The 16478-nt window shown below is 38.1% G+C and overlaps 1 protein-coding gene across 2 annotated transcripts in view; it reads right to left on the bottom strand.

Moving 5' to 3' along the window:
• Positions 1 to 7229: 7229 nt before the first annotated feature.
• Positions 7230 to 16478, bottom strand: part of KLHDC1 (kelch domain containing 1) — a 49271-nt gene continuing 40022 nt past the window's right edge. For both annotated transcript variants that reach the window (XM_061182513.1, XM_061182514.1), the window contains 3 exons: positions 13232 to 13316; positions 11530 to 11582; positions 7230 to 7473 (listed from right to left, as the gene is read on the bottom strand). In XM_061182513.1, the coding sequence (XP_061038496.1) occupies positions 7287 to 7473; positions 11530 to 11582; positions 13232 to 13316 (325 nt within the window). In that variant the 3' untranslated portion in view covers positions 7230 to 7286. The remainder of the gene's footprint in view (positions 7474 to 11529; positions 11583 to 13231; positions 13317 to 16478) is intronic.

Raw genomic sequence — 16478 nt, 5'->3', positions numbered from 1 at the left:
CTCTCCTCTCCCAGGTGGTCCCAGCCCTATTGCTGGGCGGCTTCCCGACGGAGGTGCCGCTGGGTGCGCGTGGCATCTCTGGGATTGCGTGCCACCCCGACTGTGCCTGCAGAGAGGTTCACGACTTCTCCCCTCGATAAGGTCTTTTGGTTCAGCTGAAATCTTAATTTACTGTTGCATCCTCCACCCAGTTTGGAAAACTGCTCAAGAAGTGTCTCAGAAACCTTCACCACCCAAGCCTTCAGGGAGGAAAATGAATCGTGATCACACAGATACTGTTTCCGCTTACAATTAATATGATACTTTTCAGAAACCTTCACCACCCAAGCCTTCAGGGAGGAAAATGAATCGTGTTCACACAGATACTGTTTCCGCTTACAATTAATATGATACTTTTCAGAAACCTTCACCACCCAAGCCTTCAGGGAGGAAATTGAATCCTTTTCACACAGATACTGTTTTCGCTTACATTTAATATGATACTTTTCAATTAGGTCAAGAGAAAATTAAGAATCATTGTAATCTAAATTTGATTCCTCACCTGTAAAACGGGGTTAGACTCGACTGCATCTTAAATGCCTAATCTAACGGTGCCTCTACACTTGGATGTATTTGGTGAGAGGAGTGTGCTTTATTACCCTCTCCCTCCCCCATCTTCACGCGGGACCATTATGTAGAATACTTCAAACAACATCAAAAGGCTTTTCTCACTAAAATGTTAGGAGTATGTAATTTCTTCCCTAGCCACTGCCCCTGTGTTTACAACTTATCAAAATTTGCGGGGTGGGTAAAAACAGTACTGAGAAATTTATAGCAGTGAGTGCATATATTAGAGAAGAAGAAAGATCTAAAATCAATCACCTAAGTTTACATCTTAGGAAACTAGAAAAAGAGGAACGAATTAAATCCAAAATAAGAGGAAGAAAAATAATGAAATGATGAAAAGAAAGAAACCAATGAAACTGAAAACAGGAAATCAATAGAGAAAAGCAATAAAACCAAAAGCTGGTCCTTTGAATAGACAATGAAATCAATAAACCTCTAACCAGGCTAACTAAGAAAAAAAGAAGACACAAATTACTAATATCAGAAATGAAACAGGGGACATCACTATAGATCCCATGGACATTAAAAAGATAATAAAGAGGGCTTCCCTGGTGGCGCAGTGGTTCAGAATCTGCCTGCCAATGCAGGGGACACGGGTTCGAGCCCTGGTCTGGAAAGATCCCACATGCCGCGGAGCAGTTGGGCCCGTGAGCCACATCTACTGAGCCTGCGCGTCTGGAGCTTGTGCTCTGCAACAAGAGAGGCCGCGAAAGTGAGAGGCCCACGCACCGCGATGAAGAGTGGCCCCCGCTCGCCGCAACTAGAGAAAGCCCTCGCACAGAAACGAAGACCCAACACAGACAAAATAAATAAATAAATAAATAGCGTTCCCTTTAAAAAAAAAAGTATTAAAAAAAAAACCGGGGCTTCCCTGGTGGCGCAGTGGTTGAGAGTCTGCCTGCCAATGCAGGGCACACGGGTTCGAGCCCTGGTCTGGAAAGATCCCACATGCCACGGAGCGACTAGGCCCGTGAGCCACAATTGCTGAGCCTGCGCGTCTGGAGCCTGTGCTCCGCAACAAGAGAGGCCGCGATAGTGAGAGGCCCGTGCACCGCGATGAAGAGTGGCCCCCACTTGCCGCAACTAGAGAAAGCCCTCGCACAGAAACGAAGACCCAACACAGCCATAAATAAATAAATAAATAAATAAATAAATAAATAAATAAATAAATAAATAAATAAATAAATAAATAAATAAATAAATAAATAAATAAATAAATAAATAAATAAATAAATAAATAAATAAATAAATAAATAAATAAATAAATAAATAAAATTTAAAAAAAAACCCAATTAGGTGAAATGTTATTCCAAAAAAACAAAAGATTTCCATTAAAAAAAAATAATAATAAATATTATGAAGAACTCTATGCCTATATATTTGATAAACTAGATGAAATGGTCCGATTCCTTGAAAGACACAATCTGCCAAAACTCATATAAGAAGAAATAGATAATCTGAACAGGCCTATAGCTATTAAAGAAACTGAATCAATAACAGCCTTCCAAAACAGAAAGCAACAGGCCCAGATGGGTCCATGGATAAATTCTAACAAACATTTAAGGAAGAAATTATCTACAATCTCTTTGAGAAGACAGAAGCAGAGAGAATACTTCCTAACCCATTCTGAAACCAGCATTACCCTAATACCAAAACCAGACAAAGGCATCACAAGAAAACAACAGACCAATATCTCTCATGAACATATATGCCAAAATCCTCAACAAAATATTAGCAAATCAAATCCAAAAAATTAAAAAAGAATTATATACCACAACCAAGTGGGACTTATCCCAGGTATACAAGGCTGATTCAACATGCAAAAATCAACCAGTGTGGGACTTCCCTTGTGGCGCAGTGGTTGGGAATCTGCCTGCCAATGCAGGGGACACAGGTTGGAGCCCTGGTCCAGGAAGATCCCACGTGTCACAGAGCAGCTAAGCCCGTGCGCCACAACTGCTGAGCCTGTGCTCTAGAGCCGGCGAGCCACAACTACTGAGCCCACGTGCCCCAACTACTGAAGCTCGCATGCCTAGAGCCTGTGCTCCACAACAAGAGAAGCCACCGCAATGAGAAGCCCGTGCACCGCGGCAAGGAGTGGCCCCCACTCACTGCAACTAGAGAAAAGCCCGCACGCAGCAGCGAAGACCCAACGCAGCCAAAAATAAATAAATAAATAAATAAAAATTTAAAAAATCAACCAATGTAATCCACTGTATCAACAAGCTAAAGAAGAAAAATCACATGATTACATTAACAGATGAAGAAAAAGCATTTAACAATATCCAACACCTCTTCATGATAACAAAAAAAAAAGCTCTCAGCAAACTAGGAATAGAGAGGAACTTCCTTAACTTGATAAGGAACATCTACAAAAAAACCTACAATTAATATTATCCTTGGGCTTCCCTGGTGGTGCAGTGGTTAAGAATCTGCCTGCCAATGCAGGGGACACAGTTTCAAGCCCTGGTCCAGGAAGATCCCACATGCCGCGAAGCAACTAAGCCCGTGCGCCACAACTACTGAGCCTGCGTTCTAGAGCCTGCGAGCCACAACTACTGAGTCCACGTGCCACAACTACTGAAGCCTGCACTCTGCAACAAGAGAAGCCACCACAATGAGAAGCCCACGCACCGCAACTAAGAGTAGCCCCCACTCGCCGCAACTAGAGAAAGCCCGCACGCAGCAATGAAGACACAACACAGCCAAAAATAAATAAATTAAATAAATAAATTTTAAAATATATATTATCCTTAATGATGAGAAACTAAAGGCTTTCTTACTAAGATCAGGAACAAGGGAAGGATCCCCTCTCACCACAACTTTTCAACATCCTACTGGATGACCTAGCTAATGCAGTAAGACAAGAAGAGGAAACAAAAGGTTGGGAAGGAAGAAATAAAACCGCTTTTGTTCATGACAAATCATAGACACACAATTGTCTATATAGAAAATTGTAAAAAAATTACTGTGGTACATTGAGACAATGGAATATTATTCAGTGCTGAAAAGAAATGAGCCATCTTTTCAAGCCATGAAAAGACATGGAGGAAACTTAAATGCATATCACTAATGAAATAAGCCAATCTGAAAAGGGTACATACTGTGTAATTCTAACTATATAACATTATGGAAAAGACAAAACTATGAAGACAATAAAATATCCATGGTTGCCAGGGTTTAGGGGGGAGGGAGGAATGAATGGCCAGAGCATGTAGGATTTTTAGGCAGTGCAACTAGTCTGTATGATATCATAAAGCAGGGTCCCCAACCCCCGGGCCACAGACCGGTACCAGTCCGCACAGCAGGAGGTGAGTGGCTGGTGAGCGAGCGAAGCTTCATCTGCTGCCCCCCATCGCTCACATTACCGCCTGAACCATCCCACCCCACCCCCCCATCTGTGGAAAAATTGTCTTCCACGAAACCAACTGGTCCCTGGTGCCAAAAAGGTTGGGGACTGCTGCTATAAAGGTAGATACATGTTACTACACATTTGTCTAAACCCATAAAATGTACACCACCAAGACTGAATTCTAATGTAAACTGTGGACCTCAGACGTGTCTTAGCTCAGGCAGCTATAACAAAATACCATAGACTGGATGGCTTAAACAACAGACATTTATTTCTCACAGTTCTAGAGGCTGGGAAGTCCAAGATCAAGGTGCTGACAGACTTGGTTCTTAATGAGAGCCCTCTTCCTGCCTTGCAGATGGCTGCCTTCTCATTGCATCTTCATGTGATAGGGACAGAGAAGGAGAGCTCTGGTCTCTTCTTCTTCTTATAAGTACACTAATCCCATCATGGGGTCCCCACCCTCATGACCTCATCTAAACCTAATTACCTCCCAAAGACACCACCTCCAAAAACCATCACATTGAGGATTAGAGTTTCAACATATGAATTTTGTGGGGATACAAACATTCAGTCCATTACTTGGGTGATTTTAAAAATGTTCTTGCTGCACCCACATGCTGGACCGTTTGAAAACTTCATCAAACTGGAAATTCCAATAGAATCACATTAATACAATGAAAAAACAGGCACCAAAAAAAAATGGGAATGGGGTACTATTTGTTTCTTAAAACTGTTTCTTTTCCTATGAAGTGTTCTGAAATCAAAATTTTAATTTTTCAGACACTATGTACTACCCTGAAAATTATTCTATCTTAGTGAGTTTATTTTATTTCTCTCTCACACATACATACATATAAATAATGTATTGGTGAAAACATCACTTTGTTCCTGGGCTGACAGTATGAAGTTCTAAAGAATATTTTTAAGCTTCTATCAAAAGGCTAATAATTTTTTAAAAGGTGCTTATGCAAAGATACGATCTGTAAAAAATGTACACTAACTTTGATATGCCATTTACTATATCATTCTAAAAATGGTAATACCTCAAAAGAATCCTTCCTGACAACTGGAAGAATATCCTGATACACATAATAAAGATGGCCAGAAATTCTTTTTCCTTGAGAATCAGACTGGAAACCTATTTTGTGAACCACCTGAAAAAAAACAAAAAACAAAAAACAAAAAGTCAACCCTCTAGAGTCATCTTTCAAACAGAGAACCCGTAGGGAGAGTTAAGAGAGAAAGTTATGAGGCTGATGTTGCCTTGGGTTCCTATACACTGCACAGGTCAACAACATAGAAGTTGATAGTAAACCATAAGTGCTAAGAAGTGAGGAATGAATACTGCTTGACTAGGGATCTTCAAAACTGGCTTTGCCAGCTCGCAGAATTTCTACATCTCCTAATAGCAGGGAAGCCCTGCTATAAGCCAAGTTTTGGAAATTGAAGATCAGATTAGAATTCCCTGCCACTCCTACTATGGGGCTACCTCAGGACATATAACTTTTTGAAGCAGTACAATATATTAAGTCAAATAAGAAGAGTACCAGTTTTGTGTGCCATAAATAATATATAGATTTTCATTCTCTTGAAGCCTAAACGAAGAGTGTGTGTTTTGAGGGGGTTAATCTAACTTTTAGTGTTTAGGTAAACCATTTAAAAACAGAAGTGCTTCTCTAAGAGGCTAGGGAAGGCATTCACACAACCCAGAAGCCATTTTAAAAAGTGTTCATCCCACTCAGTGTCATCTATCAATGTCTAATATGTTTTGATATTTGTTCCTTATAGAATGCCTAATACTGAAGTTCATAGTAATAAAATAATTACTTCTAAGACCCATATTACCTATGAGATTCACTTTCTAAATCTGTTATTCAGCCTGAAAGTAGTAAGAAAAAAATGAAAACTTACACTGAAATATTGTTTGCACAATCAATTCTAATGACTGGTTCACACTAACAAAACTAGGAAAATAGTAATTCTATATAGTTTGTATAATAAATAAAATGTAAACACAAAATATTTCAATACATAAATAGAAGCTTTACACATCTAAAATACAGTACATATATATAAAATATATCTCTACAATGTAGTGAGATCTGTAAACTACTGTAATTTTCATTATAAATTATACATGCACTTCAATACAGAAATATATTTACTCCAACATTTTAAATTTCAGAGTCAACGTGCATGGTGGTATGGTAGACAGTAATTTTATATACCAAATTCTTAGTAATTCCTTGTTATTAGTAATTCAATGGATGGGTACAACTGTGATATGTGAACAACTTCTTAACCATGGCAAAAGTACTATTTAAAGAACATAAAGATAAATATTCATGTTCCATTTCTTTATAGGCAGTTAATACTGAAAAGAAATGGGAAGATAACATATTTTGAATATCCTGGGTCTTGAGCACCAACTCTGTAGAATGGTGTGGGCCAAAAGGAGGGGTTTCTAGAAAGGCAAATTACTAGGTTATCATCCCATTTCATAATTCACTGAAAGTTACTTTAGCAGTATTCCCCCAAGGCAAAATGTATCTTCAGGTGTCTCTAAAGTTAATAACTATACTGCCTCTCAATATTTCAAAGCCTGTATGACAAATAAATCTCCACTTTAGACACTTTCAAACATGGTCTTTATATACATATAAAATGGGACAAACTAACAACTTAGAGGTAACAGAAGAACAATTGAAGACATTTATTCCCCTACTCAAAGGTGAGGAAGAATACTTTACTAGATAAGTGCTAAAAGGGTAGGAGTTCAATATTTAATCCCATAGCAGTGCTTGCCTATTTTATCATTTTGGCCAGCTGTATTAGTTATTTAAGGAGAAGTTCTTTAAATAACTGAGTCATTTAATGGGAAGCTTTATGTAATTTTAAAGTGACTTGAGAAAAATCTATTCTTTCTGAAAGTTGATATGAGGTGTTTTTATATATCTATCTATCTTTAGGTTGGGGAATCTCTAAAGTCCTTGGGGTAATTTCTTATTCTCCTCAAATTTGTATAATCTTTCCAGTAAAGAAGACACAGTGAGTTAAAGTCTCTTACAATTATACTTACTTTCAGAAAGTAGATTTTTTTTTTCTGCAGCTTATAAGGAAATTAATTTACATTAATTTACAAATATAAATACAAATTAATCTGCCATTAACATCTTCTTCCTATATATCTCATGCCATACAATCAGTTTAACATAGAATTTTTGTTTCAAATTTTATCTTCTCAATAAAGCCTCCAATCTGGGGGGTAAATATACAGTCTGATTAAAATGTTTAAACATATGAAATACATAGAGTATATCACAACTTAATTGCTACTGATCCACTGATACTTATTTTCTGTTTCTTCTTTTTGGGCTCTTTGTTCTTCTCGGTGATTAACTGCAGTCCAAAATGTTATTTTTTTGAGTACTTGTTGGAGAAGTTTAGGAGGTAATAAAGATACCTGACTTTCTAAAATCATAGCATTTTTACCAATGCAGTCAAGGCATGACCTGTAAACAAAACATAACAGAATTATTAGTTTTTGAACCTGAACTTATATTTATAGGTAAGTAATATAAAAAATAAAACTATAAAAATTTTACACAATTATGTACTCCCCTGGTATTGTTTGGAACATGACAGGATATATATTCTTTCCAGAGCACCACAGTAATTGTATATTTTTATAGCATGGGGACCATATCTGACCAAAATCCAGGTACAACTTACCATGCATAATGTTCTTTAAGTATAAAAGATTCAGACTTAATTTTGAAGCAGGTTAGTCTGAAGCAGATCCCTTTTCACACATCCTTCCAGCCCAATAACAGTTTACTCCTCTCTGCGAGCTGTCTTCTTCTTCCATCACCCCAAGGTGCAGCAGCTGGCGTCCATTTTGTACCCTGTGACCCGGCCCTCCCCGTACCCCCTCCGGAAACGACTGCACTGGTCTGACTGACAGCCACCCTGAGTCCCAGCCTCAAAGGCAGCCACATGCAGTCTGTCTTTGCTCTTCCTCTCATTTCTATACTGGTTCATCTTCCCTATCACTGCTTATCTCCCCTTCCAAACCTCTCCTTTCTGCTTTTTGGAACGCCAGCTGTGTCTACAAACACCCCTGCTTTCCTGTGACTTTCTGTCTTTGCTTTAAGTGAAATCTAAGAAAATTGCTTTGTGTGCAGCCTTCTGGAGAAAAGAGGACAAATTTCCCCTCAGCTCTGTTTGCACAGTCAGGAGCCAATATTAGTCCGTATTCTCCTCGCTGCTCACTGCTGCTTCCAGGCTGCGATCATTTTGCCGTCGGGTGTCGCCATCTATTAACCTCCTGCTCATTCTCCCCCATCGCTGAGGATTCTGGCCCTGGACTCATCACAGTCTTGTTTCCTGACTGATTTTAGCATCTGTGTGGAAAACTCTTTTCACTCTTATGACCTTACTCAGGACAGTTCCACCTCGAAAATCTTAAACTTCCATACCCTCCTCTTGGACCATACGCCTGTATCTTTTTCACTCTTACACCCCTTTACTCCTTTGACTCTTCCCGGTTCTCCAAATAGTAAGACCCCTCCGGTGGTAACCTTCTTCCCTATCCGGCCCGTCCGCATGCACTTCACAGTGCATCCATAGTGCACGTTCCTATCCATATGCGCTTCATTCTCCTGCCAGCAGTTCTCACCTCCTTCTTCACTGTCCCTCTGTTACGCCATCCCGGCTAAACTCCAACCACGGATAAACTCAACCATCTCCTTTCTGCGCTTGCAACCTGGCTTCTTAGTGCTGCTGGAGAAAACCGCATTTCTGCAGACGTGGCCCACTGCATATGGACTTTGTTCCATCTCCGCTGAGCCCTCCTGAGTGCTCGGCACTACGATGTTACACATCCCTCGGCAGCACTCCGCTCCCAGTCATCTCAGCAGCTACGTCACGTCTTCATCACCCTTCTTAAGTTCATATCCTTACCTCTCCTCCTCCTTATCAGACGACCTCACCATCAGCCAAAACCTTCTCAGTGCCCTGCCCCCAACCAAGAAATTCATCTATTTTTATAGCTATACTTCCTTCTTTCGCCATTATTATTATCCCTTCCTCCAGTCAAGGGATAATTCTATTACCTGTTTGCTAAAATTGACCTCCTCGAGAGCTTACTCCATTCATTTTCCCTTCATTTATACTGTTTCCAACAACTGAGTCCCTGATGGCTTCTTCCCTGAGCATAGAAACAAATATGCTCACTCCTTCCCGGGTCGTGGCGCTCATCCCCAGAAGTCATCCTGGCTTCCCCCTTTACCTTACCAACGTCTTAGTGTTGCCAAACTCCACGGCACTTGTCAATCCAGATGTTCCGCGACCTCCTTACAGTAAGCCGATGCTCCATCTTCAGTTCTCTCCTGCCTCAGTTTTTGTGCTCCCGTTATCTCCTGCTTCACCTTTAACTCTGGTCACTCTCTTGTGCCTCCTTGTCCTCTACCTTCTCTTCAAATGTTATGAGTTCTTAATGCTCAGCTGTTGGTTTCACCCTTACTCTCAAAACTCTTCCTGGGCAGAGCTAACCCATACCCATTCACACCCCAGTGATTCTTAAATCTTTATGTCTAGCCTGGACCTTGCTCCATTTATTCAGTTAGTAACTATTTAATGGAAAGCTCCGTTGGAAGTCCCATAAGCACTTCAAGCTCAATATGCCCAAAACCAAGTTCATCATTTCTACCCCATCCCACCTGCAAACCCAATGCCTTCTCCATACTCTATCACTAATTCTTCCCTCTTCTTTCCCTTAGCATCCATTCAACTACCAAGTCCATTCAGCCTGCTAAATATCTCTACCTCCCTCCCTTCTCCAGCCCCACTGCCACTTTCTAAATCAGACCCTCACTTTGTTCCTGATCAATGCAACAGTCTCTACTAACTTTCCTAACACAGTCACTTATCCCTCCAATTTCTCATCTACGCTGTTGCCAAAAAAATTTTATAACTTATAATATGATCATCTTATTCCTCTGCTCCAAATTTTTCAATGCTTCCTGACCTCCTACAAGATAATGTAAACTCTTGTGCATGAGAGACACAGGTGTTAGATGACATACAGTTTCTGATTTCTTATCCAGTCTCATTTCTTACAATTCCTCACCTCATACTTATGTCCCAGGAATACTCAAGAATTCAGTTTCCAGAACACCATGCCCATATATATATATATATATATATATATATATATATATGCATGTTAGTGCAAGATATATATATCTTGCACTAACACCTTTGCACTGCTTGTTCACAGCAAAGTCTTGTCTCAGACTCTTCTTCCTCTGCAAAGACTTCCCTAACCTTTGCTATCTTAACCAAGGGCCTTCTTCTCCAGTATTCTTATGAACTTTGTATATGTTCCTCTTAAAGCAATTTTATTTTTCTATAATAGTTATTTGAAAGCCTGCCTTCTATATTCTTAGCAATTTCAGAGAAAGGTCATGGCTTTTCATTTCATAGCACAGTGCCTTCCCATAGTAGGCACCCAAATATTATATTTATTGATCCCTGCATATCAAGAACTTGTAATCTACTTAAGGAAAGTGGTTATGTTCACAACAAAAGTTAAGTAACAATACAAGGCAGGATAAATCATTCCACCAGTTATTTCTAAACTTTGCACAATGGAATTACCTTCGGTACTTTCAAAATTCCCAAAGTACAGACCGTACCCCAGACCAATCAAATCACAATCTGTGGGGCTGGAACACAGGCATCAATATTTCTTGAAGTTCCCCATGAGATTCTGATGTCCAGACAAGTTTGGGAACCACAGCAGTTACAGAAGGAGTGGCTAAGAAAGACTTCAGGAATGTCCAGTTTGAGCTATGGTTTTCAAGTGGTTTAAGCTGTGGAACGTCTAGAAGTTATAGTACACTCCTTGACACAGAGAATGTAAGCTCCTCTCTCTCTCTCTCTCTCTCTCTTCCTTTCCCTCCCTCTGTCCCATGCCTTCACCCCTGTTATCCCTGCTGCATAAAATACCCACATGTGTTCGCTAGACAACTTCTTCTTCACTCAAAACCTTCCTCCTGACTCTCACAGGCAGAAATAGGGGCTTGCTCCACAATCCACCCGCTAAACTTTGTATATATTCCTTTTAAATTAAAAGCATATCAGCTAATACACTGTAAGTCATACCACCGATTTAATAACAACTTTGGGGTTAAAAAAAGAAATTCTACTAAACTAAATTCATATATATGTGTGTCTATTATGAGACACACTCTGATTTCAGAGAAGTTAAAATATGAAAAAAGTCAGGCCTAGAATCAAGGAAATACAGTATGTTTAACATTCCTACATGAACTAAATTCAGTTTTACAAACAAAACAAAAATATGACTATACTGTATATTTTAATTTTTAAAAATCACATTGGTATATGGTTCATCATTACAAATTTTATTATACTCTTAGGAAGATGTAAACCTAAATTCAAGTAATAATCTACCTGAAAAATATTATAATGTTTCCCAAAAAGGAAGAAGAAATTATCATACATTAATAACATATATATTATAAAGTAATGAATTTTCTTACCTGAGTAGTGAATAAGGCTGTGTTTGAAAGATCAATAAATCATTACAATGACCCTAATCAACATAAAAAAGGAGTTATCAAGACTTTTGATAAAAATAAAATACATTAATAATTGAATATTTTTATTTTATAAATGTAAAAGAAATTATGTAAAGCAGCAAATAAATCTCTAACTATTCACACATACATACACACACACACAAATATACACATACCTGCTAGCTACACAAACTTTAGATACGTGGTTACCATTTTTTCAGTGACCAAACTTCTACCTAACCACAGCCTATATAACTGCAAATTTTAAAATCAGAAACATGTTTCCCTTTAAGACAGTGGTTTCAAAATGAGAATAGTAGTGGTTTTCAAGTTTTTTGGTTTTTAAGCAGAACTTTTTTCTTCCAAATGACTCATTTTAAAATCTCTTTACTCTGTCCTCCTTTTCCAGGTGACAGATTCCCTGGGAATTCCTAATTTGAAAATCACAGATCCAGAAGATTTTTTGAATAATGACTCTCTCATCTAAAAGTTAATGTGGAGGAGTCAGCAGAAAATTTTTCTAATATTTTCAAATAGGTCTTTAGAATTTCATAATTTATGATCATGATTTTAATCAGAATTCATATTTTAATGATAAACTTTGTATCCTAAATAAAGATTTCTAGTGCCAAGAAAAAGAAGACAAACCACAAAAGTTGCTTTTTAAGTAAAGTTGTGGTTTTAATCTTTTATTGAAGCACTGAATTCTCAGCCAAAGAAAGTTCTAAAACTTTCACTACACACAACGTTTAAGTTGGAGGCCTCAGAACCTTAAAATAAACCAAATTCCCTGGAGAAAAGCCACCTTATCTCAGGGTTCACCACTCCATAGGAACAACTCTGGAGATAACTACGCCTGAAGAGGTGAAAGGGCACTGGGGCCCTCTGGTGGGCTCTGTCTCATTGTAGCCCATCCCTGACGGCTCAGCGCCTGCCATTCCCAAGTGTCCTATGCAAACCAGAGCGAGCAATCCTGACCTCCTGGCCCATCATGTACAGAATATAAGTGTGGCCATCTCTCTGAATTTCCCAAGGTGCAAGGAGTGGAAGAACAATACTTTCCAAATGCTACTCGTTTATTCCTTTCACTTTAGTTTTATCAGATTTTAAAATTAGAATGCTTTAAACTCAAATGTAAAACAGGGGTGAAGCAGTGGCAAAAGGCACATGAAATAAAAAAATACACTTTAAACATTCTAAAGTAGTTTCCTCTTGAGGGGAGAAGCTAGCATTGATAATGTTCTAGTTATCAAGTTAGGTAGCAAATTTCACAAGTACTTATTATTATACTTAGCAGTTTACATATACTTTATATATATTCTTTTTATGCACCAAATATTGTGTACAAATATTTTAATTAAATAAAATTATCAACGCTCGGGACTACGGGGAGGGTCAAAGAGAAACGAAGAGTCATCCTTTAGAAGCTCTTCTTAATAATTTGACTAATGAAGTTAATAGACCTATTTTGATTTGTAAGCCCCAAATATTCTGAAATGCTTCACAAAAGCCACTCATTCTGAAGATTAATCGTACAACAGTGTAACATTTCATGCCCTTCCATATTTTTCAATGTGGGAATATCAACAATCTTTTTGAACAGCCATTTAGTTTGAATAACACAATTACTCAGAGGAAATATTTAGATATGAAATTTTCTTACTGTATCCAAGGAAAGTAAATCATCTTTGCTCCCACCAAATACCATTATTTCATTTTCTTTTCCCAAACAGGCTGTGTGCCATAACCTATGATTGAAAATTATAAACAGTGAAATACTATCAAGGAAGAAACTGTACATTACATATAAACCAATTTTAAATTGCACACTCTAAAATTTAATCTATTTCAAAAGGGGTATGATTGAACTTGAGCCTTTGTCATATCCTCAAAGCGGTTAGATTTTAAAGATTTCTCTAGAATTATTAGAGAATTAGATTCTAGGGTTCATTAAATCACATTGTTTCAATGAAAGAGAGGCCTCCCAATAACTCTTTCTTATTATATCCTCCGACATTTTTCTAACCTCTTTATCTCATAGATATTATCATGAAATAAAACAATTTAAAAAAGAACTGATCAGCCTATTGCAGAAACAGTTTTCTTATTGCTATCTGCCATGGTGCTGTTCTCATCATTTTGACTTCCTTCCCTGTTCTCTGGTCCCCACCACCGGACAAATCCAATTGGTCATTCTCTTTACATTTATACTGTCACACTACTTATCACCCTGGGTACAGAATACCACACACGTTCCTTATTTCTCTGTCTCTAATCTCTTCCAGCTACTTATAGCTGATAAATAATATTTTTCAAATATTTATTGTTTTTAACCATGGACATTTCCTGATCAGGAAGCATCTCTGCCACTTTTCTCAGCCTAAAATTTATGATCAATAGCTATTTTTTTCCCATAAATTTTAATTCTTGCCTTTCCCCAAATGAACCCTCTATTTCAGCCAAGTCCATTTATTCCCTAAGAGAAAAGCTTGTACCACTTTCTAGGCTTTTGTTCGTTCACCCTGCTTCTTGGGCTTAAAATGAGAAGTTTTTCTCTCAGAGCCTTAAAAACAGGCTCAAAATCCCCAGGAAGTGTTCCAAATACCACCCAAATTGGCTCTGTTACCCTCTCTGTTCAGCACGTTTCAACATTTATGTGCTTATTTTATAATCTCCTAACTCACATTTGAAGACAAATTGCTCTATATACTACTTTAATTGTTTGATATAATTTGTCTCCTAACTCCCTACAAAGACTATATATAAGGTCCTTAAGGTCAAAAATGGCCCCAGTGGTGTAAAGCCGACTGTGCCTATCAACTCCATGTTCAATGATATCACATTGGCCATGGTGCAAATTAGCAAATGCTACAAACTAGGGCTTTTTTTTTTTTTTTTTTTGGTTTTGGTTTTCCTGGAGAGCGGTTGTTAACTGTTTACCAGCACACCACTGGAATTTGGGTAATCTAATTTTATATTCTTAAAAATGCTTAATAGGGTGTTCTGCATCCAGTAGGTGCTCAAAAACTTCTGATTAACAAAAGCAAACACAAAATACTAGCATAATTTACTCAGTGATTAAACAAATTATTTCATAAAGAAGCAGAGCATCTAATGCTGTTTTGGAAATGGTCTGATAGCTCATATCCATCTCTAATTTCACATTATTTACCAAAAATAATGTTATAGTTTTATAAAATTTAATGTTTCTGTGGGTCTGAGAAAAAAGTACACATAAATTTCTCAATTTTAGAAAATAAATTAAAAGTTTTACAGAATCATTGCTTCGACTCTGAGAGTACTTGATTACTTTTTTTTTTTGGCCGCACTGTGCAGCATGTGGGATCTTAGTTCCCCGAACCCGTGCCCCCTGCATTGGGAGTGTGGAGTCTTAACCACTGGACCGCCAGGGAAGTCCCACTTTTCTTAATAGACCAAATTGCTGAAGCATCGGATGCCCCAAACAATTACATATTATCACGTCTTTTATTACCACATAACTTATTTTTAGTACATTAATCCTTTTAATTTAATTTCCACAAATGCAAACAGTGGGCTTATGCACAATTTGTTAAAATAGTTTTCTCAAACAATCATGACATATTCAAGGACAAATGCACTTGGGACCCAGAATAGGACTGAGTCATTAGAAATTTTGTTTGTGAAATACTCTGCCCAATTCTCTAACTTGTATGTTAGAACATAAATTGACACAGATCTTCAGCAACCCCCAGCTTATGCTGTGGGATTGGGGATGGGGATTGGAGGAGGGACTGAGGGAAGGAGATCGAGTATAACAAATTCCCTCATAGGAAGGAATAGCTTAATTTCCAGGACAGAAAGCCATGTGTAACCTTGGAAATACTCATGGATCCAACAATGCCTAAGGCTCTATATATCAACACCTTATGGGACATCTTTTACAGACACACAAAAAAGGGACCTTGTTGACAGCCACCTATATAGGCGATCAGATATGGCTACATAGATGGCTATTCACCCAAGCACAGTTTTATCTAAGATGACACCTGGAGAAGAGAGTGTTACACTGTAGGACGGTGGTTCTCAACCAGGGACGATTTTGCCCCCAGGGGGACATTTGACAATATCTGGAGATATTTTTGATTGTCACAATTCCAGGTGTGTGTTGGGGGAGGGCGGGGGGAGTGGGCACAGTACTACTGGCATCTACTGGGTAAAGGCCAGAGATGCTTCTACACATGCACAGGATACCCCCAACAACAAAGAATAATTTGGTCCAAAATGTCAATAGTACCAAAGTTAAGAAACTTTCCATAGAATTACAAGAGGAGAATTGGGCAGCTTACATTTCAAATTATAACTTGGAAAAGTTTGCACAATATACATTTAGATGTTAAGTAAATTCTTACTTTCAAAAAAAATTAGTATATATACACATATAAATGTTCTCCTTACACTAAACTGTATCCCACCTGTTCTCCTCCTCACCTCATACCTGAAGATAGATCTGCCTCTGTCTTATCTGCCTTAGGGAAACTCTGGCCTGGACTTCATCTTCGAGGAACACTGGAAAGCCTTTCCTGCCTTGATTTTGGTGACATCTAGCTTGCAACCTGATGTTTTTTCTACAGACAAGTAGTTTATGTCCTCTCACAGCTGCTCTAAACTTATTACCTAAACATTCTAATAAAGCATATGATTTACATGACACATCAGCTGAATTCAAAGAAATCTCTTTACATAGCTCAGTTCTAACTAGTATATTATTGATAATAGTTCTATGCCTCTGATTACTCATTAAGGATTGAAATATAAAATAGGAGCAATTGAAAATTAAACATATTCTTACTACCACTTTGGTCTATAATTAATTCATTCACACAATCAAACAACTGCAAGAGAACTAAGAGCTCATCTAGTCCAACTCC

Source organism: Eubalaena glacialis, chromosome 2 (genome assembly GCF_028564815.1).
Source record: "Eubalaena glacialis isolate mEubGla1 chromosome 2, mEubGla1.1.hap2.+ XY, whole genome shotgun sequence".
NCBI lineage: Eukaryota > Metazoa > Chordata > Mammalia > Artiodactyla > Balaenidae > Eubalaena > Eubalaena glacialis.
Note: the sequence above shows the minus strand (reverse complement) of the source record. Positions and strands in the feature narration are given on the sequence as shown.